The sequence below is a fragment of the Heptranchias perlo genome, chromosome 34, assembly GCF_035084215.1.
Source record: "Heptranchias perlo isolate sHepPer1 chromosome 34, sHepPer1.hap1, whole genome shotgun sequence".
NCBI classification, from domain to species: Eukaryota; Metazoa; Chordata; class Chondrichthyes; order Hexanchiformes; family Hexanchidae; genus Heptranchias; species Heptranchias perlo.
The window spans coordinates 8,506,968-8,531,068 of NC_090358.1; the positions used below are offsets into that span (position 1 = coordinate 8,506,968).

Below are 24,101 nucleotides of genomic sequence, written 5' to 3' on the forward strand. Positions count from 1 at the left end.
AATAAGCTATATAGGGAGACCAAAAGTAGTTTCATATCAACTGCATATTGTAAAAGTGTTCACTAGCACAGGCAATCTGGTTTCACTACAGGTGAACCCATCACAGGACCTCAAGTATTCTCATGCCTCATCACTGACAGCAATCCTTCTCAAAAAATACCCCTTAGGTGTACAGGTGCTATTAATTTGATGGGATGTAGTTTACCCAGATAAGCCACAACGCTGCACTTAAAACAGGATTAGAACAGATATTTAGTAAAATTCCCAGATATTTCATGGTTCCCCATGACATGCGAAGATTTGTTGAGATTTCATAACTTGGAGGCCAATGGCAATGTTGTACAACTTCTAATTACTAGGGTTGAGATTATCACCATTTAATTTATTGATTTATTCTTGTACCAGAAAGATATTTAGTCATCTTCAGAGGTTAAATCATAAGTGAAATTCTGAGGTAACACCTGAACCCTTCTCCACCCTACCAAGTTTTAGAAAATGGATCTCAAGTTAGCTGACTCTAATGTGAAACATTCAGTGCAGGGAAACAGAGCAATATCTGTGTTGAGAATATAGGCCACTAGAGGAATGGTTTGTGGTAATGTGGAAGAATTTTGAGAAGCCCAAGTGAATGGCCAAGGCCCACAGTACATCAGCTATGTAAGAAACACGTAATACAATATTGAGTCATTGCTGGTATGTCACTTTTAACGTTGACTGGATAAAGGCATTTAAATAGTAGCTGGAGCTTTGTTCCGTAGATGAAACGCAAGTGTATTCAAAATTTCGCAATGGTCTTAAAAACCTCACTATAGGTCCACAACTTCATGCTATAGTCATTTTGGGCCTATGTCCATGAAGGTAATTCATCTTACAAAGATGCTGCCCATCTCATGTCAAGACTTGAAGTGAAAAAAAATGGATTCATTGTTCTGTAAACTTATGCACAATGTTTAGGGATTTTATCACTAATACATGATATTTTATGGACTTCAGTGTTCACTTTGAGTATCATCTATGTTTAATATCAACAGGTAACACACTTCAAAAACAAGCAACACAGGGTGCACTTACCACAAGCCAAACATCTGGTACCAATGCAGTTATTTCTTGCCCTTGCTTTTTAGCATTCTGAATGAACATCAAAACATGTTTGTAGGCGTGGCTGTATAGTTTAGAGACCAAAAAATACACCCGCTTGTAGTTCCTATGTGGAGGTTTGGAAAGGCTGATGGTTTCTTCACCATTTAAATCTTCATCTACAGTTCCTAAGCAAAAAAACAGTAAGTGAATATTCTGAACAACACGAAGCTACAGGTTTTGCTTTAATGATATTGTGGTAACACAAGTAGTGGACAATGGCCAGAATACAACTTTCCCCCAATTGAAGCCCTCTATATAACCATTTCCACTTTGTAGCTCCCAAGACAAAATTATCTATGGTGCAATTGGGAAAGGGCAAGAAGAACTCAGCAATGCACAGTTTAGTTTGGATGGTTGCATTCCTGGTCTGAATCCCATCATCCCCAAAACCAAGGGGCTCACAAAATTATGGGTCTTGTCTTATATTTAAATTTTACCACTAAGGTCATTCAAATCTGATACTCAGTGAATAGTGCTGTTGTGAAATGTTCAGGAGCACAAAGCAACCTACAGGTGGTTTAGCATTTCTTGTGGCATTGATTTTACTGCAACTATAAGTTAGTCTAAGTCAGGTTTTGAGACAGTCTACGTAGCATATATAAAAGCTGATAGTTATGGCATTTGCAGAAGATGCCCATTGCCAACATATCCAAGTCATAAGTCAAAAGGTGTCCCTGTTCAAATCTAACGTTAAAAGAAGTTCCATTCATTCAGTATCCCCACCACCTTCCGTGAATAAGAAACAACTCTTGTTCACGTGATATCCGAGTTTCATGGGAATAGGACCGAAGAATACTCCTGGTCATTCTCAAAGGTTTAGCACACCTAGTGACAGCTTCTTTCATTACGGGTTGGGGCTGGGGGGAGGAGGGGGGAATGATGAGATAAAGGGTGAACCTTTGCTCTTAGATTATCAACAAGATCTCATCAAGGTGCATCTGTCTTGCAACATATTACAGACAACTTATCGTCAGAAGATTTAAATTAATTGTTAGCGCTTTGCAGCAGATAGTGACAGTTCCTCCTGTGTGATAAAAATCACACGATTGGACAAAGCTGGGTCTAAATTTAACTTAATTACAGAGGAATATCAGGACTGATGAAGTAATGAAGGAATTTTGCACAGTAGTAATTTGCTGCAAGAGAAAAGAACATTTATCCCATTACCTTAGACACATAGTTCCAAAAATTGCTGTATCAGGCTAACGAACGGCACCCGGTTAGTTAGACTTGCCCGTTTAATGTCGGTGATATTTTGTCCTGCAAGTTGCTGGAAGTGGGAGATGGAAACAGCACGTCGCCCCCTGCAGGGCATCTGGGATCTAAGTGAACAGGGCAAGCAACTTTATATCTCCTTAACCAATCCTTAAGGATTGTTAAATCAACAGTGCAGGGACTGAACAAGGAAGTGTAAGTTGACATTGAATTAACCATTCTAAATCAGGTACAGAAAGAGAAATAAAGACTGGGAAGGAAAGATTGGATTAAGAGAGAGAGAAAAACAAGACAAAGAAAAAGTTTTTTAAAAATGTATTTAATTTTTTTTATTTTTAAAATCTCCAACAACAATTAAAACCTGAAAGAACGAGACTCCACACTTGTAATAGTTAATTTTCAATGCCAAAGAGGTTGACTGGCAGTAATTAACACTTATCACTCCGTTAAAAGGGTACTGAGACTGAAATGGACAAGCCCTAACTTTCTGTGGCGAGTTTAATTCGTATCTACCGTGCAAATACAGCAACTTTGCGTTGTTCAATGGGGACCCAGTCAGCAAGATGCCGTTTTCACGGAGCTAACGGTGGAGAGGTGCATCTCCAACAGCAACTTATCGATTTCCACGTTTAATGGCGCATCTGACCTCGCCTGAAGTTGCTGTGGCATTTGCACATAAATAATGGCGAGTGCTATTAGCCTCACCGTTATTATGACAGCAATTTTTGGGCCAATTAATTATAAATGCACTGTCGCTCCTTCAAGCAGACAATCATTTATGTGTAATTGCAAATTCCATAGCAGAACATTTGAATTCTCAATCATTTGAAAATTAATAGCCTGGAAGATTCAGGTTGTGGTGCATACATACCATACAATGGCCGGAAACCTGTCCAAGTTCAATATCAGCTGACATATCAAGAAGGCACAAGGAAAGATAGCCCCAATTATTTGCTGAACACAGAATATCCTCTCATCAGAAAGAACATTAAATCAGCCAGAATGTCTAGACAAACTGGGCAGAAGCACATATTTATTAAAATAAGTCTACTTTTTAAGTATACTTTGGAACAGCTTAGTTGATTTGGCTTCCAATCAGATAGGAGTGGAATGGAGCTTCAGGACAGCTCAACCAGGTCTTGTTTGGAGGGGAAATTTAATGCTTCTGCAATGGAGAGTTGTGGTGGACAACTGACCAGATTCTTTGTTGAGAGGGAGGGAAGGGAAGGAAAAGCAATATGCAATTGGGTCATCCATTTGCTAGTGAAAGTAAAGAAGCTACAAGCCCATATTTGCATGAGGTGGACAGTTGGGAACCAGTGGGATAAAATGAAAGCCAATTTTTTTTTTGGTATTCAGACGAGACTGTAAAACCGAGTCCAGTGAAAAAGCAGTCATTTATAATCGTGAGGCGTCCAGGTTCTGCAACATAAAGCACAACAATGTGTACTCTTTAACTGGGGATTTAGGACCTTTAAAAGCATAAAAGAACTGGCAGTACTTCAACACTTTCATGGCCGTGAAAGTTCAACGTCACACCTATATGGATTTAATGCTTGGAAGGTACAAACGGTCTCCGTTAACCTCACAGGTTAACACAATTGTGAAGATCTAAATGTTCTCTTCAGGCATCAGAGCAGGAAGGTGATGAATGTAATTTGCAAGCAAACACTCAAAGCAGCATGGCACAGCCAGCTCAATGCAAGATCAACTGGAAGCACACATTCCAACTGTTGCTCCACAATCCTATATGTTGACATCTGCCGCTTTCAAAACAAAATTGTCTGAAGCTTTATCAGAATGATACTCAACACAAATATTGTAGAAGTGGCCAATTTGCAGATTTCTCCATTTTTAATAGAAAAAGGCTGAACTGGTTAATATGGTGCCAGTAAGACTGGGTGTGTTAAGATTTCCAACTTCCGGAAGTCCAACACATCATTCCCCTCCTCTTAGTTGGCCTAGAAATTGCAGGAGTGGGGCATCTCACAGCGAGTGCCGTGAATTGGATTTTTTTTACCTTGCCCTTCAGATCATATCATTTTTGCGCTGCAAATGCAAATTGATAACAAGGTCAATGGGGCACCTAGGATCTTGTGAACATTGGGTTCAATGGTCTATCTCTAACAAATGAAATTTAAGGATAGAAAAACTGAGTGATCGACGGAGAAGGAAATAGGTATCTAATAGCATCATTAGTTTGTCATGCAGAGTGTGTTTAGGGAAAGATTTCTGTGAGAACAAAAGAGGGGAAGATGGCCAAACACTCTGCGGAACGGATCCTCCAGCCTCACCAGTTGCAATGTTCCTGATGCGCCCCCCTGCCCACAATCTCCATGACTGCCTCTTCTAATTAAGAGAATTCTCCTCCTCCTGTCCATGCTTTCTCCCTACTGTTGTGTACCAACTTGTCCTGCAAGAAGGGAGGATGTGCGTTTGTGTATGGCTTGTTGTGAAGGTAGAGTAGTGTTGCTGGTGCAACAATGGCACAGGTGTGAGGACGCGAGGGAAGTAATCACGAGGACAGTAGCAGGTGCAGGAGGTTCAGCAAAGTGTGCTGTGGAAAGGGAAGGAAAATGAGGCAGGGAAGGCTTGTGAGTACTGGGCCTAAGGAGAGAGTAAGAGAGATTCTAGTAGGTATCTTAACAACTCTGGTCAGATCATTGATTTTTTTTTTTTTAAATACTGTGCTCTGTTCCTCACATTCACTTGCTCTGCCACCTCTGACCACTGGTGCCAGGCAACTTGCCGTGGAACCCTTCTCCCATCGGCTGGAAAGAGCAGCTCCCTCGTCCTGGTCAGCTCCTCCACCAAAACTTTCAGGGCAGCGTCTGAAAAGCAGGAAGGCGTTCCTGCAACACCTCTGCCTGCCATTTCCAGCGTTGAACTACAATTCCGATGACGACAACCAAAGTGCGTCTCCCCTTGAGGAGGTGCACGCTACCTATAAATGGCATCAATGATGACCGATTCCCCACCCCTAATGGTGAGCTGCCAATAAACAGCATGAGTAGCGCTGGCAGCCAGTCATAATAAAATGAGACATGCAGTCCAACGTGTCCCACGAGTCTCTCAGTGACGTCATCGGGCGTCCTGCTCGTGTCTCTCATTTCATGCCGGAAACAGGCGCAAGTTGAATTTCTCCCCCAATGCTCCGTGGAGCAATTAGATCTTGTACAAGTTCAACATTAGCATCTTGCCTTTGTACGCTATGCCTCTCAGCTATAAAACCAAGAATTTTGTTTGCCTTTTATGGCTTTATCTACTTGTGCTGCCACCTTGTATGACCTGTATCTGTGCACCAAGATCTCACTACTCTTCTACTCCATTAAAAGTCTCATCTTTTAAAATATATTTCCTTTCCCTTTTTTTTTGGTTAAGGGATGTGGGCATCGCCGACAAGGCCAGCAGTTATTGCACATCCCTAATTGCCCTTGAGAAGGTGGTGGTGAGCCGCCTTCTTAAACTGCTGCAGTCCAGTCCGTGTGGTGAAGGTTCTCCCACAGTTAGGTAGGGGGTTCCAGGATTTTGACCCAGGGACGATGAAGGAACAGCGAATTATTTCCAAGTCGGGATGGTGTGTGACTTGGAGGGGAACATGCAGGTGGTGTTGGATCCCACGTCCCGGCTGCCCTTGTCCTTCAAGGTGGTCGAGGTCGCGGGTTTGGGAGGTGCTGTCGAAGAGGTGTTGGCGAGTTGCTGCAGTGCATCCAGTAGATGGTATACACTGCAGCCACGGTGCGCCCGGTGGTGAAGGGAATGGATGTTTAGGGTGGTGGATGGGGTGCCAATCAAGTGGGCTGCCTTGTCCTGGATGGTGTCGAGCTTCTTGAGTGTTGTTGGAGCTGCACTCATCCAAGCAAGTGGAGAGTATTCCATCACACTCCTGACTTGTGCCTTGTAGATGGTGGAAAGGCTCTGGGGAGTCAGGAGGTGAGTCACTCACCACAGAATACCCAGCCTCTGACCTGCTCTTGTAGCCACAGTATTTATGTGGCTGGTCCAGTTAAGTTTCTGGTCAACGGTGACCCCCAGGATGTTGATGGTGGGGGATTCGGCAATGGTAATGCCATTGAATGTCTAGGGGAGGTGGTTAGACTCTCTCTTGTTGGAGATAGTCATTGCCTGGCACGAATGTTACTTGCCACTTATCAGCCTTAGCCTGGATGTTGTCCAGGTCTTGCTGCACGCGGGCACAGACTGCTTCATTATTTGAGGCGTTCCGAATGGAACTGAACACTATGCAATCATCAGCAAACATCCCCATTTCTGACCTTATGATGGAGGGAAGGTCATTGATAAAGTAGCTGAAGATGGTTGGGCCTAGGACACTGCCCTGAGGAACTCCTGCAGCAATGTCCTGGGGCTGAGATGATTGGCCTCAACTACCACTACCATCTTCCTTTTGCTAGGTATGACTCCAGCCATTGGAGAGTTTTCCCCCCTGATTCCCATTGGCTTCAGTTTTATTATGGCTCCTTGGTGCCACACTCAGTCAAATGCTGCCTTGATGTCAAGTGCAGTCACTCTCACCTCTGGAATTCAGCTCTTTTGTCCATGTTTGGACCAAGGCTGTAATGAGGTCTGGAGCAGAGTGGTTCTGGCGGAACCCAAATTGAGTATTGGTGAGCAGGTTATTGGTGAGTGCAGCTTGATAGCACTGTCGACGAAACCTTCCATCACTTTGCTGATGATTGAGAGTAGACTGATGGGGTGGTAATTGGCCGGGTTGGATTTGTCCTGCTTTTTGTGGACAGGACATACCTGGTCAATTTTCTACTTTGTCGGGTAGATGATGGTGTTGCAGCTGTACTGGAACAGCTTGGCTAGAGGTGCGGCTAGTTCTGGAGCACAAATCTTCAGCACTACAGCCGTGATGTTGTCGGGGCCCATAGCCTTTGCTGTATCCAGTGCACTCAGCTGTTTCTTGCTATCCCGTGGAGTGAATCAAATTGGCTGAAGAATGGCTTCTGTGATGGTGGGGATCTTGGGAGGAGGCCGAGATGGATCATCCACTCATTGCATTTATCCCCGGCTTCCATTGTTAATATTTAGTTCCATTGCCATTAATATTTAGTTCATTGTAAGGCTGTTTAATAAATAAATGAAAACAAAGTGGAAATTTCCATTATTTACTGAGCAGCTACCACCTGTTGTAGAGAAATCTGATGATGAAAAAGTCCCCACCAGATTTAAACTGCAAGTTAAAAACGCCATTGCTGTCTAGGTCATGTTCCTTTTCCTTCTTTCTCCGCAATACATCATGGTAGTAAACCCTTTAATCAACCAAATTAAAAGCTCTTCTATCCTGACATTTATGTTTGCCCTTCCTTTAGGCAGCTGTGGTATTGGATGACAAAAAGGCCAACATCACTCCGAAGACAAGGAAGATTGCTCAGTACCTGGACACATTTCTTTGAAGTGGCTCCTCCCCCACCCCGAGTTCACTACATGAGCAGTGAATTAAGACACTGGAATTCTGCATATTAAATAGAATGTTCCGAAACCAGCACTGGGAATTTCCTTGGATGTTCTCCCAATCAGCGGCCGTAACTTCGGATAAAGAGCGGCGTAAACAGGGTTTCTGCTGAAGTTACAATGGCCGATCGAGAGACTCCACCCTCCCCAAGAGGAAATATATCGGCGTTCCTTCATTGTCGCTAGGTCAAAATCCTGGAATTCCCTACCTAACAGCACTGTGGGAGAACCTTCACCACACGGACTGCAGCGATTCAAGAAGGCGGCTCACCACCACCTTCTCAAGGGCAATTAGGGATGGGCAGTAAATGCCGGCCTCGCCAGCGACACCCACATCCCATGAATGAATAATAAAAAAAGAAATTCCCATCGCTTGCACTTAACTGCATTTTAAGTCACTCTGGTTAAGTACCAGGTTAATTCTGTCAGCTTGGCAGCACTCTCACCCACAGTCACAGTCAAGAGCCCAACTCCAGGACTAGACCATATAATCTAGACTGATACTCCAATGCAGTACTGAGATAGCTTTGCATTGTAGGAGATTCGGTCTTTTAGATGAGATGCTGAACCAAGGCTCCCATTTTCCTGTTCAGGTGAACGTAAAAGATTCTATGGCACGAGTGAAAGAGATTCTCCTGGTAACTGGCCACCATTCATCCCTTAATCATCAAAACTGATTACTGGTCATTAATTTCACTGCCTTTTATGGGTTCTTGCAGTGCACAAATTGGTTGCCACATTTGCCTACAAAACTTGATTGAACTTAAAAGTAATTCATTGGCTATGAAGGGCTTTGAGACATCCTGAGGATGTGAAATGCACTATAATCCTATGATATTGCTCATTCACAATCACATAATCCAAATCTGAAAGAAAACTGAAGCCTGCAATTTTATTCTGATTAGAACCAAGTTAAGGGAACATTGACCAGTCTTGTTGCTCCTTCTAAGCTGCAAATACAGTATTCAACATCCTTCCTCCTTGCTGCAATTAAATCTAGACTCATTGGGCTGTTTCCTACTTTAACACATGTTTTTCCAGGACCTCAAAATTGTAACTTCTTACCTCCCTCAGGCTTTCCCTTCTCCTACAATCTACAACCATTGAAAAAAAGAATCAATGCTTTGCTTTACTGAATCACCAATTCCTGATTTACCTCACTTCCTCTTCCATCTTGACACTTTCTTGCACCATCTACCTCGACTCTTCAGCCAAGTTTCTTATTTTAAAAATAAGAGCATGGTCAAAATGTTTCTTTCAAATCAGCTCCTATCACAGGATCTTGTTAAGGAGGACATCATCCTCTAGGATACATAAGTCTCAGGCTTAAGGATCCTCTAATAAGCTGGTCAAGCCTGGGCTTCAGTTGTTTGCAAGCTTGCCAACTCCCCACATTTAGTGTCGCTGCAGTTTGTGTTTTGTACGATGCCAGTATTTTACTGCTGTTTTCACTGTCAGTAGTGCAGGATGGATAGCCCTTCCTGATTGTACTGAACAGAGTGTACGGTTCTGTTGGTTCCATTGCAAGTTGTAAATTTAAATAGTTTTCGCACAGGGCGATCCCCTTTCATGTTGAAGAACTAATGGCACTCAGTCCTCAAGGAACTGCTTCAAGAGGACTCTGCCTGACACACTGAACTATATTGAAGGTTACAGTGACTTTTAGGCTGCACTTATTTTTCCACCCCATTAAAATGAAATGCCTTATAAATGCTGAGTCTGTGTTTCATTTGGACAAATTGTCTATCCCTTCACAATAAACTAGAGATTTAACGATGTTGAAAGACATTACATTTTTTCCATTGCCCACTATTGAATTAGAACTAGTTTCTGGTTTTGTTTTATTTTCTGAAATAAAATGAACAATGAGTTTATGTAGCACCCTCTCCCTTCATTCTCAGGATGCGTTACAAGTCATGGATTACTTTTGAAATGTAGGCAAACACAGCAGCCAATTGGCGACTTCCCAAAAAACAGCAAATTGAATGAATGACTGGATAAACTATTTTTGGTGACGTTGATGAGGGAGGAACATTGGTCAGGACACTGGGAGAACCCTTCTTCTTCAATTACGACGACGTGATCTTACATCCACCTAAACAGAGACGGCCTCGGTTTAATGTCAAGTTCAAAGGACAGCACTTCCAACAATTCAGCAGTTTCTCATTGTCATACCGAAAGGTCGGCTTGGATTATTTGTTCAAATCCGCAGCGAGTCCTGAGCCTACAACCTCCGACAGTCTCAGCAGTGTGGCATTTTAACAATGGTGATTTAGATTGAGCCACCACCTCCCTGCCTCAACTCTGACCCTGTCTCACTGAGTGGAGAAGTCACATTACATCAGCCTACAGCAGTAAATCGAACTGCAGTGAGTGACACACATTTCTGCACAGTGCAGACATTTCTGGTGTTTGTACTTCTGATTAAAAAAAACTGTTGAAAATTTTGCTTTGTACATTTGAGTGAGCCATGGTTGTCCCAATGCAACCACCCAGTGGGGTCTTTGACTGGACAAGCACTCAGGTTATGTGCTACACACATCAAGGCAGAACGTACCTTATAAATGCTACTGGGTAAAATCTGTAAGGAGAAAGTTGTGAATGTCGAATGCTCATTTTGCCCACATGTAATTACAGGAACGGTTGGGACATTTGTGTTTAGATGAAAAAAAATCAGTTAGTCCATACAGATTAGACTTGATTCCTGAAAGACAGCATCCTCTAGTGGAAGATAAAGAGATTTTTCTTCTCCCAGTTTTATGATAAAGATACAAGAGGCATGGATTGAAATGCTACATGTGTCAAATGAGGAAAAAAAAATCGTTCAGCATGACCCAACCACTATTCTACCTCAAGACCGCCTGTCTCTATCAAAACATCCAGCATCTAATTCATTTTGAATGCTTCAAAAAGGTGAGTCAATATTTACTACATGGGTGGCAGTCTATTACATTAATCAGCATCACATTTGATGTTATTCCTCAAGTTTAACTGCTTGATCAGCTGGTTCTACCCCAATTTTGGATAAAATCACCAACATTTTTTAAAAGTGAGAATGCAAATTTTTCCTTAGCTCATCGACCTAAGATCTAAGATTTTTCTTGTCCTTCACAAAATCCTTTCCACTTCCTCTCATCTGAAGGACAATATTCCACATGCAATTATCTAGGATGCTTTATACCAGTCTTCTATAGGTCTATATACACACCAACATTTGTTTTTTCAAATGATGCTCCATTATGAACACATTGCGTGATAGACAGTGTAGCATCCATAGGGATAATTATATATTCACATAGATAAATATATGGGCAAGAAAGTATGTTGAGTGTGAAGATTACTAAAGCCAATATATATATATATATATAATAGGGGTAATTATAGATCCCACAGCATATCACCATTTCAATACATTGCTGCAGTGTACTGGGATTCCGTAGAAAGCAAACTGCTTCATTTACATAATTTAAAATGTCTATTGAACATCGTAGAATGTTACACCGTAGAAACAGGCCATTCAGCCCATCAAGTAAGCACTACTGCTCCCCCTCCCTCTCCCTCTCCATACAGTCTAATTCCACTCCACCTCACAACCATTAATAATCTTTTTATTCAAGCAGCTAATTTGCTTCAACAACAGTTTGTGGCAGAGATGTTTACATTCTAACTACACTTATGAAATAATATTTTTCTAACCACCCTTTAATTCTTTGCGCATTTCATCTTAAACCTGTGCCTTATTGCTGACCAGTGGAAATGTTTACTATTGCCCTCATTGTATTCCTTAAAATATTGGGCCTAACTTAGGTCTTGGACAAGCTCAACATTAATTCCTTGCTTTTGTATGCTATACAGCTAGGCAAAAAAATAATTTTTTTTCTTGTTTTATGAAGGCTTATACTTGTGCTGGAACCTTTAGTGAGCCATGTATCTGAACACCAAGGTCCCTGTGGTCCTCTATCCCATAAAATATTAATATTTAAAAAGTTATTTCCTTTCCATTTTTTACATTACAAGTGCACACAAGAGCAAAAAAAAAAGGAAAAAGGGGAAAAAGAGAAAGAGAAGGAAAGAAAGAGAAAAGAGAACTTGCATTTAAGAACATAAGAAACAAGAGCAGGAGTAGGCCAATCGGCCCCTCGAGCCTGCTCTGCCATTCAACAAGATCATGGCTGATCTGATCCTAACCTCAAATCTAAATTCATGTCCAATTTCCTGCCCGCTCCCCGTAACCCCTAATTCCCTTTACTTCTAGGAAACTGTATTTCGGTTTTAAATTTATTTAATGATGTAGCTTCCTGGGGCAGCAAATTCCACAGACCTACCACCCTCAGTGAAGAAGTTTCCCCTCATCTCAGTTTTGAAAGAGCAGCTCCTTATTCTAAGATTATGCCCCCTAGTTCTCGTTTCACCCATCCTTGGGAACATCCTCACCGCATCCACCTGATCAAGCCCCTTCACAATCTTATATGTTTCAATAAGATCGCCTCTCATTCTTCTGAACTCCAATGAGTAGAGTCCCAATCTACTCAACCTTTCCTCATATGTCCGCCCCCTCATCCCCGGGATTAACCGAGTGAACCTTCTTTGTACTGCCTCGAGAGCAAGTATGTCTTTTCTTAAGTATGGACACCAAAACTGTATGCAGTATTCCAGGTGCGGTCTCACCAATACCTTATATAACTGCAGCAATACCTCCCTGTTTTTATATTCTATCCCCCTAGCAATAAAAGCCAACATTCCGTTGGCTTTCTTGATCACCTGCTGCACCTGCATACTAACTTTTTGATTTTCTTGCACTCGGACCCCCAGATCCCTTTGTACTGCAGTACTTTCCAGTTTCTCGCCATTAAGATAATAACTTGCTCTCTGATTTTTCCTGCCAAAGTGCATAACCTCACATTTTCCAATATTGTATTGCGTCTGCCAAATCTCCACCCACTCACCCAGCCTGTCTATATCCCCCTGTAGGTTTTTTATGTCCTCCTCACTCTCCACTTTCCCTCCCATCTTTGTATCATCTGCAAACTTTGATATGTTACACTTGGTCCCCTCCTCCAAATCGTTAATATAGATTGTAAAGAGTTGGGGACCCAGCACCGACCCCTGCGGAACACCACTGGCTACTGGTTGCCAGTCCAAGAATGAACCATTTATCCCAACTCTCTGCTTCCGGTTAGATAACCAATCTTCCACCCATGCCAGAATATTACCCCCAATCCAGTGATTCTTTATCTTGAGCAATAATCTTTTATGTGGCACCTTGTCGAATGCCTTCTGGAAGTCTAAATACACTACGTCCACTGGTTCCCCTTTATCCACCCTGTACGTATGTCCTCAAAGAACTCAAGCAAATTTGTCAGACATGACTTCCCCTTCGTAAAGCCATGCTGACTTTGTCCTATTAAATTATGATTATCCAAATGTTCCGCTACTGTCTCCTTAATAATAGACTCCAAACTTTTACCCACCACAGATGTTATATAGCATCTTTCTGTTAACACTACTGTGAAGCATCTTGGCACATTTTACTACATTAAAAGGTGCTATTTAAATGCAAGTAGCTATTAGGCCATTCTGCTGAGCCTTCTAGCAGCCAAGGTCTAGGAGTGAGTCATCTGTGTATCACATGTAAGGAAACAGTGACCAAAATTTTTTTTAAAAAAAAGAGGATTCTTACCATTCTCGTTTTCATTTGGTAGATAAGAGTCAACTAAACCTTTAGTTTTCTCAAGTCTGTAGGTCACCACATTTATTGCTTTGTCAGAGACATGAAGGATAGGAATGGTGACTTTATCTGTTATGTTCTTCACTTTCATAACTGCCATTTGTTTCACATCTGATGCAATCTGCAAAGACATCAGTACAGATATTACTACATTGTAAATACAAGTTAATGCCTTTATTGGATAAATGAAGGACTATTTGAATTAACCTGGCACTAACCCTACTTAAAATACAAGTTTTTAAATTTTCTAAAAATGGTATGTTACACAACCCTTCTACTCTCTGCGCCACAAGCTAAATCCAAATATCATGTTGTATAAAACACAAGGGAAACTGAAGCAAGAAAAGGGTCAATCAAGCCCACTCTGTTCTAGCAAAAGACTGTTTCAATTTCCAGCATTTGTATTAAAAGAAATTGCTCGAAATGCAGAAGAAATCCATCAGTGTCTACAGAAAAAGAACTAAAAGGGTTATATCCAAAAAAATGTCTTTTCCCTTTGCAGATGCTGACAAGCCTATTCTGTATTCCCAGTATTTTCTATCATGGGCCCTTTCTCCCTACTCCTACTTATTGATCCTCTGCATTGCAGAATTCCAAACTCCTCCCCCAACCCTCTCAAAAATCAATGCTGTTGATATCTGTATTCTTCCAATCTTCCTTTTGCAACAGATGTATTCTTATTAAGTGCAGAAAAGATGCATTTTTCTTCTGACTGAATTGATTATAATGGGACTCATTTGACCAAAGTGTATGTTCATCTCGAGCATGACGTCAAACCTGCAACCCTTCCCAGTTTCAGTATATACAATGCTTTTGAAGTGTACCATGATCCAAATAGGAGCACTAAAAAGGAAAGACCTTTAGTAAAACCCTTGTACATCAATGGAAACCTTTTTTACTCCCCAGCAGCAGTTTTATTTTTTATCTCTGTAACCTCCTTCAAGCCCTACATCCCTCCGAGATCTCTGCGCTCCTCCAATTCTGGCCTCTTGTGCATCCCCGATTTTCATCGCTCCACCATTGGCGGCTGTGCCTTCAGCTGCCTAGGCCCTAAGCTCTGGAAGTCCCTCCCTAAACCTCTCATTTCCTTTAAGATGCTCCTTAAAACCTACCTCTATGACCAACCTTTTGGTCACCTGTCCTAATATCCCCTTATGTGGCTTGGTGTCAAATTTTGTTTGATAATGCTCTTGTGAAGCACCTTGGGATGTTTTACTATGTTAAAGGCGCTATATAAAAATATATAAGTTGTTGATATTTTTAAACCCGTGACCATGATGGCAGACAGACAGACACAAACTCACTTTTATGGAGTCCTCATGAAGTGCAGGAAACTTCTCCTCCAGATAGTCAAGTCCTTTACAGGCATAGACATTGGCAACTGCAACTGTAAGCCATAATATTCCTGGTCATCACATGAGTGGAACAACTTGAACAACCATATACCAAAGTGCTTTGGACACTTCAGTAAATGCCTGGTAATGCTTACTGGCACATATCAAAGACCGGCACTGTAGGCTCTCATTCTGCAATTTTTGTAGCACAACAAATTTGGACTTGGAAGATTAAATCATGTACTTCTCATTTTCAGAAACATGATATTTACAAGACAATTACCATATAAATTTTTTTTAGAAAGTGTTGATGATATTGGGGATTTTATCTTGAACAAGTTGAATGAGGGAGCAGACTTTTTACAATGGTGATTAACACAACAATACAGTGTGAAGAGTTTTGCCTACTGTGACGGTTTTTTTTAAAAAAAAGGGGAAATAAGACTGATAAATTTATCAATAGCTACAGGCCTTGCAACATAGAAGTAGAATTCATCTATAGTTAAACAATCTGGAAGCCAAGAACTAAACTTTAGGAGGGATGTCAGAGGGAAAAACTTAGTCTTGGGCTACTCTTCCACATGCTACATTGGGTTGGTATATAATTATACTGGCAGATACATGAGCAGGCCACAAACCAGTCCACTTAACTGAGGAATGTTTATATAAATGGTACCGAAACAAGGTCTGTACAATTGGCTCTTTACTAGAAAGTTACTGGGCAACTTTTCAGTACACTTTAGTCAAGTAAGCTGAAGTATTGGAAGATAATCCATTTATTATTGGTCATTACTAAGTTACCAAAGTGCACTACTGGAGTCAAAACTAGGAGTGGAGGTAACAGTCAGTTTAAAGCGTCAAACAGAATTATTTTTGTGCTTGCTTCCATTTTTTTTAGAAAAAGTTCCCACACTGCCAATCTCTCCCATGAGGCAACTCTACATTAACCTCAGAGGAATAAAAATCTGTGTCTGATCCCATAATATTAATATAGATACATTATACACTTTTAGAGTATGAAACTGAAAACCTTTTAGCAGTACAGCAACTATCGATTTGGAGGAGATGGATGTACAATTGAACACCAAGCACTTCATAGTAGCTGCAGTACTCCTTCTAGCCAGAGAAGGTTCCAGAACCAAGCTAAGTACAGTAGGTAAAGATTTTGCTCAGCGCCATTTTTCAGATTTCCTGCCACGAGATTACAGTACGCTTGGCTTAAATATGGCTTCCAAAGTTTACAAACTGATCAGAAGGTGCACAGGTTGGAACCATTTAGAAAATCTTTGACTTTTGAAGCTGAATTTGGCAGTTTTAGGTGCAGCTGTCTTAAATAAGTGCGGCTGCAGAATGTACAATCTACAGATGCACTGCAGCAACTCACTAAGGTTACTTCAACAGTATTTCCCTGCCCTTGGACATTTGGCACCAAGAAGGACAAGAGCTGCAATGTTGTGAGAACACCATCATCTCCAAGTCACACACATCCTGACTTGGACATATATAGTCATTCCTTCATCGCTGCTGGGTCAGAAACCTGGAAATCTCTATGTAACACTATTGTGGGAGCACCATCGTCACAAGGACTGCAGCAGTTCAAGGAGAAGGATCACCACCACACTCAGGGCAACTAGGGATGGGCAATAAATGCCAGCCTTGCCCACATACTACAACAGACTACATTTTGAAAAAAAGTACTTAATTGGCTGTAAAGCACTTTGGGATGGCATGAGATTGTGAAAGGCACTATATAAATGCAAGAATTTCTATTTTTATATACTGAACAGAAAAGGGCACTGATTCAATTACAGGTTATGTCAGTACATCAGTGTGTTGAAGCTCCAATGAATTGCAGCACATACCTACAATTCCCCACACTGAGTTTTTCCGGACCTCAAAACTGTGAAACTTATTGCTCATCTTTCGGATGAGATGTTAAACTGAAGCCCCGTCTGTCCTCTCAAGTGAATGTAAACGATCCCATGGCACTATTTTGAAGAAGAGCAGGGGAGATCTTTTTGGTGTCGTGGCCAATATTTATCCCTCTACCAAACATCACTAAAACAGATCTTCTGGTCGTTATCACATTGCTGTTTGTGGGACCTAGCTATGGGCAAATTGGCTGTCGCATTTCCTACATTAGAACAGTGACTACACTTCAAAAGTATCTCATTGGCTGTAAAGCTCTTTGGGACATCTTGACATCGTGAAAGGCACTATATAAATGCAAATCTTTCTCTCTATCTGGCTTTCCTCTTTCCTACGATTTCTAGGCCTTACAGCTAAAGCTTGGGTGTCAATCACTACTTCTGCATTTACCTCACTCCCCAGAAACCAGCTATAGTGACACTGGACAGATTACTTTCTCTCAGGTCTCTCCTACCTGGGGATGGGGAAGGGATTGACCACTTGATATTTTTGAAGCTTCCATTGTTTTGACATTTGATAATGGTTTAAAACCTTGAAACATTTAGAATTTTTTTTTTTTAAAAAGGAACAATGGAACCTTATTCCAAAAAAAATGTTCTTTAGCATTTGGAAAGATTTTGAAAAAAAGGAAAGCAAATTAATATCTTTAATGCCCTTCAAGTGCACTTTCTGGTAGATGCAAATTTCATCTAAATCAGACATTTTCCTCATATAAAATAGTACCAAATTAAGTCAATGTAGTGTGGGCGATCCATCATTAAACTACACTATCTTAAAATGGCACAAACACAACCCAATGAAGCCAAATTATGCAAATATCCTGACCCTAAATAACATTATTAGACAAAGAAAAGTTACATTCAAGAAAGGCCTGCCACGTCATTAATCATCCAGCTACTGCATCCTTGGTTTTGCTTTTCTAAGTCCCAGTAATGTTCCGTTTCAGTGAGTTATTGCTGGACTTTTTGACTGGCTTTGTCATCTGGTGATGCTGGCCATGTCCTGATAGTTAAGTTCAGCCTAAGCCAACAGAACAGCAAATGGACCAATATCTATGTCTGAAGTCAGAGGCAGATGACATGCTGAAGCCAAGCATCAGTGTGGAAGAATGAGATGGAAAGCAAGACAATAAATGTAGGCATATTCACATACTGAGCCCAAGGTTAACACCACAACTAGTAGGTCCTTACTTTGAGGCTGTAGTTTCTGAAGAACTGGCTGCATGCTCTTCACAGCCAGAGCAGTAGTTATTTTTATTCCTCTCTCAGAAACCTCACAAACTGATGCGACTACAGGATATTTGTCCTTGGTGTGGTTATAAGCATTGTAGAAGATGTCACAAGTGGAACTTACTGCCAGCAGGCTGCTGAACCTCTTTATGAAGTTCTCCTATAAAAGTAATGAAATACAAGTTATACTTGGATACGCAAATAAATTGCCATTCGCACTTCAACATCTGTCAACGATACATGTAGTCATTTTCAACTGGCTCTTGGTTATCGTTTACCATGTATAGTTCACCAATGCCTGTTACCAGATTCCCATTGTACTGCAAGCTATTATTAAAGTGGCATAAACAAGCTCCCTGGTTAAGAGTCAGTGCTGATCCAATAGTCTATCCTTTCCCTTCCATCCATTAACATTGTAGCTTGTATTGTGTTCTTCCTTACCTTACTTTCAGTGTAACTGCACTGCCTGTCTTCTGTCATTACGACAACCTGTAAATATTAAGTGCACACCCATGTAAGTCTACGCCCGGTCATCAACTTCAGAAGCAAAAAAATGTTACTAGAAGTATTAATACTATTACATCCTCAGAAGGCAACACTACAGCAGTGAGATATAGTGTAGGACTGCTCGGTAGGAGGAGATAAAGATTTTGCAGAGGCAGACACCCAAAATGAGAAAGCAGGTAAAGCAAATAAAGGCATGGCACTCAAGGGTGAAATGGTACAGGTAAAGAAAAAGTAGGATATCATAGGCAATCCATTGTAATTGGTGACTCTGTAGGGAGATTTGTGGATAGCAAGTTGTGCAGGGATAACAGCAAGGAATGATTTGATTTTTCCTATTACTAAGGGCTATAGCTCATCAATCTGTTTTCAATCAGACAGATGGGCAGAGGATGAGAAAGCAGCAGAAAAGGGGGACAGCCAATAGCGGAATTACAGGTGGGAATGGAGCGATCAGGAGTAGAAGAAAGATCATCGACCTGAAACATTAACTGTTTCTTTCTCCACAGATGCTGCCTGATTTGCTGAGTATTTCCAGCATTTTCTATTTTTAAATTTAGAAGAAGAACGGTGAGTAAGCTTAAAGCAGAGTGCAGGAGGGCATGTTATCTAGGCTTCTTCCATCATCTAGAGAAAGAATGAGCAAGATCATTAATTTCAAACGAATCATTGGTTATGAAACACTGGAGTATCCAGAGATACATGATAAGGTACTATGTGAATGCAACTTCTTTCAATAGATGGAGCACTGTTGACAAAACAAAATTGGGATTTATTTAAAATAAATTTGAAAGGAAGGGTCTAGTACTTCAGTAAGCAGATGAGCAAATGGTCACCAAGGAGAGGAGAAGCAGTCAAGCAAGAAAATTCAAATAGGATTACAGTATTAATTATTACATTTAAATGCATTAGTACTAATCATCTATTGGAATTGAGATAAACAGGCAAAGGCACAGATATTGATATCATGGAACCAACTTCAAACAGAATATGGACAAGACATGTTAAACACATTTAAAACTGAAAGGCATTAAGCTAAATGAAGGTGTGGTAATATTGGTGCAGGGGACAGGTTACTGTGGAGCACAACAGAAATGCTTCAACATATTGAACCATGATTGTCCAGCAAGTAAAGAGTATTAGGTTGTTCATAAGATTCTATTTTTAAGAAGTCAATTTAAGCATAATCTCCAGAACCCATAAATATTGCAAACTGAAGATGGAGAGAATGCAGTCAAGGTGATTTTGTACTATTGTATTTGCTGAGATGCACAGTATTAGCACCAGGAAACTAACTCTTCCAGGTGAGCTCAATATTGCTGCCAATTTGAGATCACTCCACTATACACTCGGTAGCAGTGTCATACTGCCTCATGTACTACACTTCAAGCCAAAAGGGCAGCAAAACTGTGCCATTACAACTAGTTGTTGATGGATGTCTCCATTTGAGGTAATAGTCCTCTCTATTTTATTAGACTAAAAGATAGCTTTAAGTCTGCATACAAGCCAATGTACTTTATTTTATCAGCTAATTGGAAGAGTTTACTAACACCCACTTGAAATCGGTTACTGCAGAACTGTCAAAGAAGCTTCCCCTCCAATATTTGTGCCAGTCAGAAAAGCGGTGGCCAAAGGACGGGAGAAAATGGAATGTTAGCTAATGAGGAATGCAATAAAAAGGAATAGGCAATAGCCAAGCAGAGACATCTGTTAAGAAGTTTGATTCAAGAAAGATCAATACGCATTTGGGGAAATAAACTCATTTTTCATTAAATTTGATAGTTTTAAAAATGAGCCTTCTTGCAAGTTAAGCACTGCAAAAAGTTGTAGATCAAAGATCAACAATTGCATGCAGTCAGCAAGATTGACCCTTCCAAAACATACTGAAGAGGGAATGAAATATTCCAGCCTTGCAAGCTGAGCCACATTACACTCTTTGGCATGGGAAAGGAAATAAACTCTTGCACAAGTCTAGGACAAATCACTGTGACCCAGTGCTGAGGGGCTGACTGATTGACCCTGGAAGGAAATAAACTAATTATATTTTAAAGGTGGACTTTAAAAAAAGCTGCAATTATTTCCTCCTGTTTTTAAAAGCCAAAAACACCGGTGCAAATCAAAGACCTTTCATTGCACGACAAAACCATCATATACAATGGAAAGAGCAACATCTATTCTGAAAGGCATTGACTGAGGTCTTTGCCCTGTAGGTTCACTACCAATCCAATTATTTAGTGACTAAACTATTAGACAACATACAAATCATATGCAAATACAAGACTGGCAGGGTTATCGGTACAAGAATATTCAGAGAGGATTTTTCAGTCCTCCTCAGAGATTATGATCTGGAGTGCACTGCCAGAGAGGGTAGTGGAAGCAGATTTAATAATAACTTTCAAAAAGGAATTGGATAAATACTTGAAGGGGAGAAAATTGCAGGACTATGGGGAAAGAGCAGAGGCATGGGACTAATTGGATAGCTCTTTCAAAGAGCCAGCACAGGTACGATGGGTTGAGTGGCCTTCTTCTGTGCTGTAAGATTCTATGATTATGAACAGGATATCAGCAGACCCATCTCCACAGAAAACCTTCATACAATATTACACTACAGAAGCAAACCATTAAGCCCATTTCACCTGTGCCATCTTCTTGAAAAAGCGATCGCCTTAGTCCCATTCCCCTGCCATTTCCTTTTTTAAAATATTTATTCTTTTTCCTTTTAAAAGTAGTTAGAAATGTTGCTGCCAGCGCTGGCAATGCCAATGGATTTTGTGCATTGTTTCATTAAATTCAACACATTTTCATTCACACCTTTAATATGATCATCACCAAATGGGTTGCAATAACCAGCAAAAAAAGTCTGAGATCATGTGCTGATTTGCTGACTCTTTTATTGAGAGGAAGGGAAAGAGGAAAGAAAGAAAGAACAGCAGGAAAATAAGAGAGAAAAAGATCATCTATTCAAGACTAGCCAGAAATAACTTGTACAGACTATTTGTTTACCAAGAGCCTCAAAAGTTCAGGTTGCAAAGAGGTATAAGAAAAGGTGCCAGACCTCAATCATCTGGAGTGAGATGTACTTATTTAATGTCACTTATTCCACCCATCTCATTCTTGAAATATGAGTTTGCAACCTTTTGCAAACTCATATTTCAAGAATGAGATGGGTGGAATAAGTGACATTAAATAAGTACATCTTTTGATCATAAATCTCCACCTCTAACACTTCCCCCTTGGTAATGTTTTTAAAAAGGTATAGCAACATTGCCTAAAGAGCAGTCGCTGCACTCCAAATCTAATTCATTGTAGGGACCACATTGAGACCTTTTGATTTCGATAAGGCGCCATGTAACTACAAAACATAATTATCTGTAAGCGTTAGAGGAAATTAAGCTAATAAAAAGTTTGTCCCGAAAGGAAATCCCCATTGATAGACCGCTAGAGCCTTTTAACGCCCAGGTGAAGCCTATCAATCACGACAGGTGTTAGTGGGGTTGGACTAAAATTGTACAGTCCCGCAAAATAAAAACAGACCTGGGATTCTTTAGTTATAGCTACCTCGCTAGCCATTAAAAGAAGTTATGCCACTCTTGTTAATTTGCAAAGCCCTTTCAAACAAATTGCAATTTAGAAAAATACACAGCTGTACTTAGACTACTCCACTAAGTACTGGGACAGAAGGGCTGAACCCGAGCGGTTTATACGTGCTACAGTTTTGCTGTAAAAAAGCGTTACAGCCCCAGGTACTCACAGCAGACCGGTTCCTCCCGAGTAATAACAATCAAACTCTGCCCAGGATCCAGAAACTGAACAACTCCCGAGTTTAGCTCCATCCTGAAATTAAATAGCATGTGGAGCCCACCCCTCCACGCCCATTGGACAGCACCGTCAACTCTTCCTCTTGCTAGAACTGTTACCCAACAGTGTAATCAATAGCTATTGTGGTTTTATCTTTCTGTTGGGCCGTATGTAGAAGGGTGAAGCTGTGCAATGTGCAGCACACTGGGTTCACAATGCATTGTATTAAAACAGTGGGGGCCGGTGAACAGGTTCCTTCTATTGTGCCTAGGCGAGTTCCAGACTTCAGTTACCCTGGTGTGGGAAAGTGGAAGGCAAAGCAAAGGGGGAAAAAGGAAAATCAGAGGGAGCATCATCATAATTATCAGACTCATCTTGTCCACATCCTAGCAGCCCAGCTCAGAGCAACATTGTCAGAGGGTTTGGAGTATGATATCCAACTACACTCTCAACCACATGGCCATCCTGATAGTTGCAAGAGCAACAGACTAAGACTTTTTCAAACTTGAAGTACCCGAGTAAGTAGGAGAATAATGCTGATGAAAATATGGGGCAAAATAGGAGGGAAGAAATTACAGAAAGAGTTTTTTTTTAAATCAAGTATTTTGGAAAAGATTGACAAGATTTAGGAGTAATTCAAATCAGACGTGTAAACTCCAGTATAAAGGCAGGACTAAACAATCATTTGGCCCCACCATAGTCATATATGGAAAAAACTCAAGGAATTTGATCCAAGCAATTTTCCAGATGGTAGACATGCTAAATTAAGGTGGATGTTCACCCTGAACATTAGTATCCAACCAAATCATGAATTTCAAGGCACCAAATTATACTAAGAATTGAAAGGCATTTAAAATGGTGTCTTTCCAAGATGTATCCAAAAGCTAAGCAGGAGCAATCACTGCTCAGGCGGAGGTTGAGAATGCTGTCTTAAGGGCGATCGGAGCCACAAACAATAGAAAATTGGAACCACACCAACCTTCAGACTAGGGGATCTGGGTGGTACTGTGGGTTAGAAACTGGCCTTTCACCTCTGGGACCTGGGTTAAAATCCAGCTCAGACTGATGGGATGAAAGGCTGCTCTGTCCATTGGTTGTGAGGGTTCTGTTGGGGTCTCAATCCAGCCTCTAGTGGGTATAATAGCACAAAACCACATCTAAGTTGGCATTAATTGGCAATGCCACTTATCCACCTAAGGATGGTTGGTGTGGGAATTAGAAATAAATGTCACATTGGTGGGTTGGAGTTGCTGTTCTGAGTTTTCAGCTGAAGTGCATTGTTGGGACAGAGTAGAGGGACCTCTAATCTGCATCTACCTGACAGTGCTTGCTGTTAATGCTGGGTGCCATTCCCCAACACTTACCTAATTGAGCACCAAAAAAACCTTCAGGTACTCAAAAAGAAGTCCAATGACTTCATAAAGAACACCCCAGGAGGAAAGGATTTTAATTATTAGCTATGTTCCCACTGAGTGATAAGAAACTTGGGGTTTATATGTTGACCTCAAAGTTAACAAATACCAGACCGTTAAGAAATCTTTGATACGGTTATGGTTAAAGTCAACAAACAAGCATATGAGTGAAAAAATGGCCTAACCATAAGAAATTCTAGATACGATGCCTTGATGTTGCCATTAAGTAAAAGAAACAGCATCATATCACACAATTTAGAAATGTCTCAAATTGCTTTGCATACACTGCTTTACTTTGTTGTGCATTGACTGTTATGTGGGAAAATGTGGTAGC

General features: G+C 40.8%; 1 protein-coding gene across 2 annotated transcripts in view; it reads right to left on the reverse strand.

Annotated features, from left to right (window-relative positions):
• The window catches only part of LOC137301760 (perilipin-2-like), a 62,611-nt gene extending 40,245 nt beyond the window's left edge, over positions 1 to 22,366 (reverse strand). For both annotated transcript variants that reach the window (XM_067971384.1, XM_067971385.1), the window contains exons 1-6: positions 22,309 to 22,366; positions 18,495 to 18,542; positions 18,015 to 18,213; positions 14,866 to 14,948; positions 13,514 to 13,682; positions 1,072 to 1,265 (exon numbers count right to left, since the gene is read on the reverse strand). In XM_067971384.1, the coding sequence (XP_067827485.1) occupies positions 1,072 to 1,265; positions 13,514 to 13,682; positions 14,866 to 14,948; positions 18,015 to 18,213; positions 18,495 to 18,533 (684 nt within the window). In that variant the 5' untranslated portion in view covers positions 18,534 to 18,542; positions 22,309 to 22,366. The remainder of the gene's footprint in view (positions 1 to 1,071; positions 1,266 to 13,513; positions 13,683 to 14,865; positions 14,949 to 18,014; positions 18,214 to 18,494; positions 18,543 to 22,308) is intronic.
• Positions 22,367 to 24,101: the final 1,735 nt, after the last annotated feature.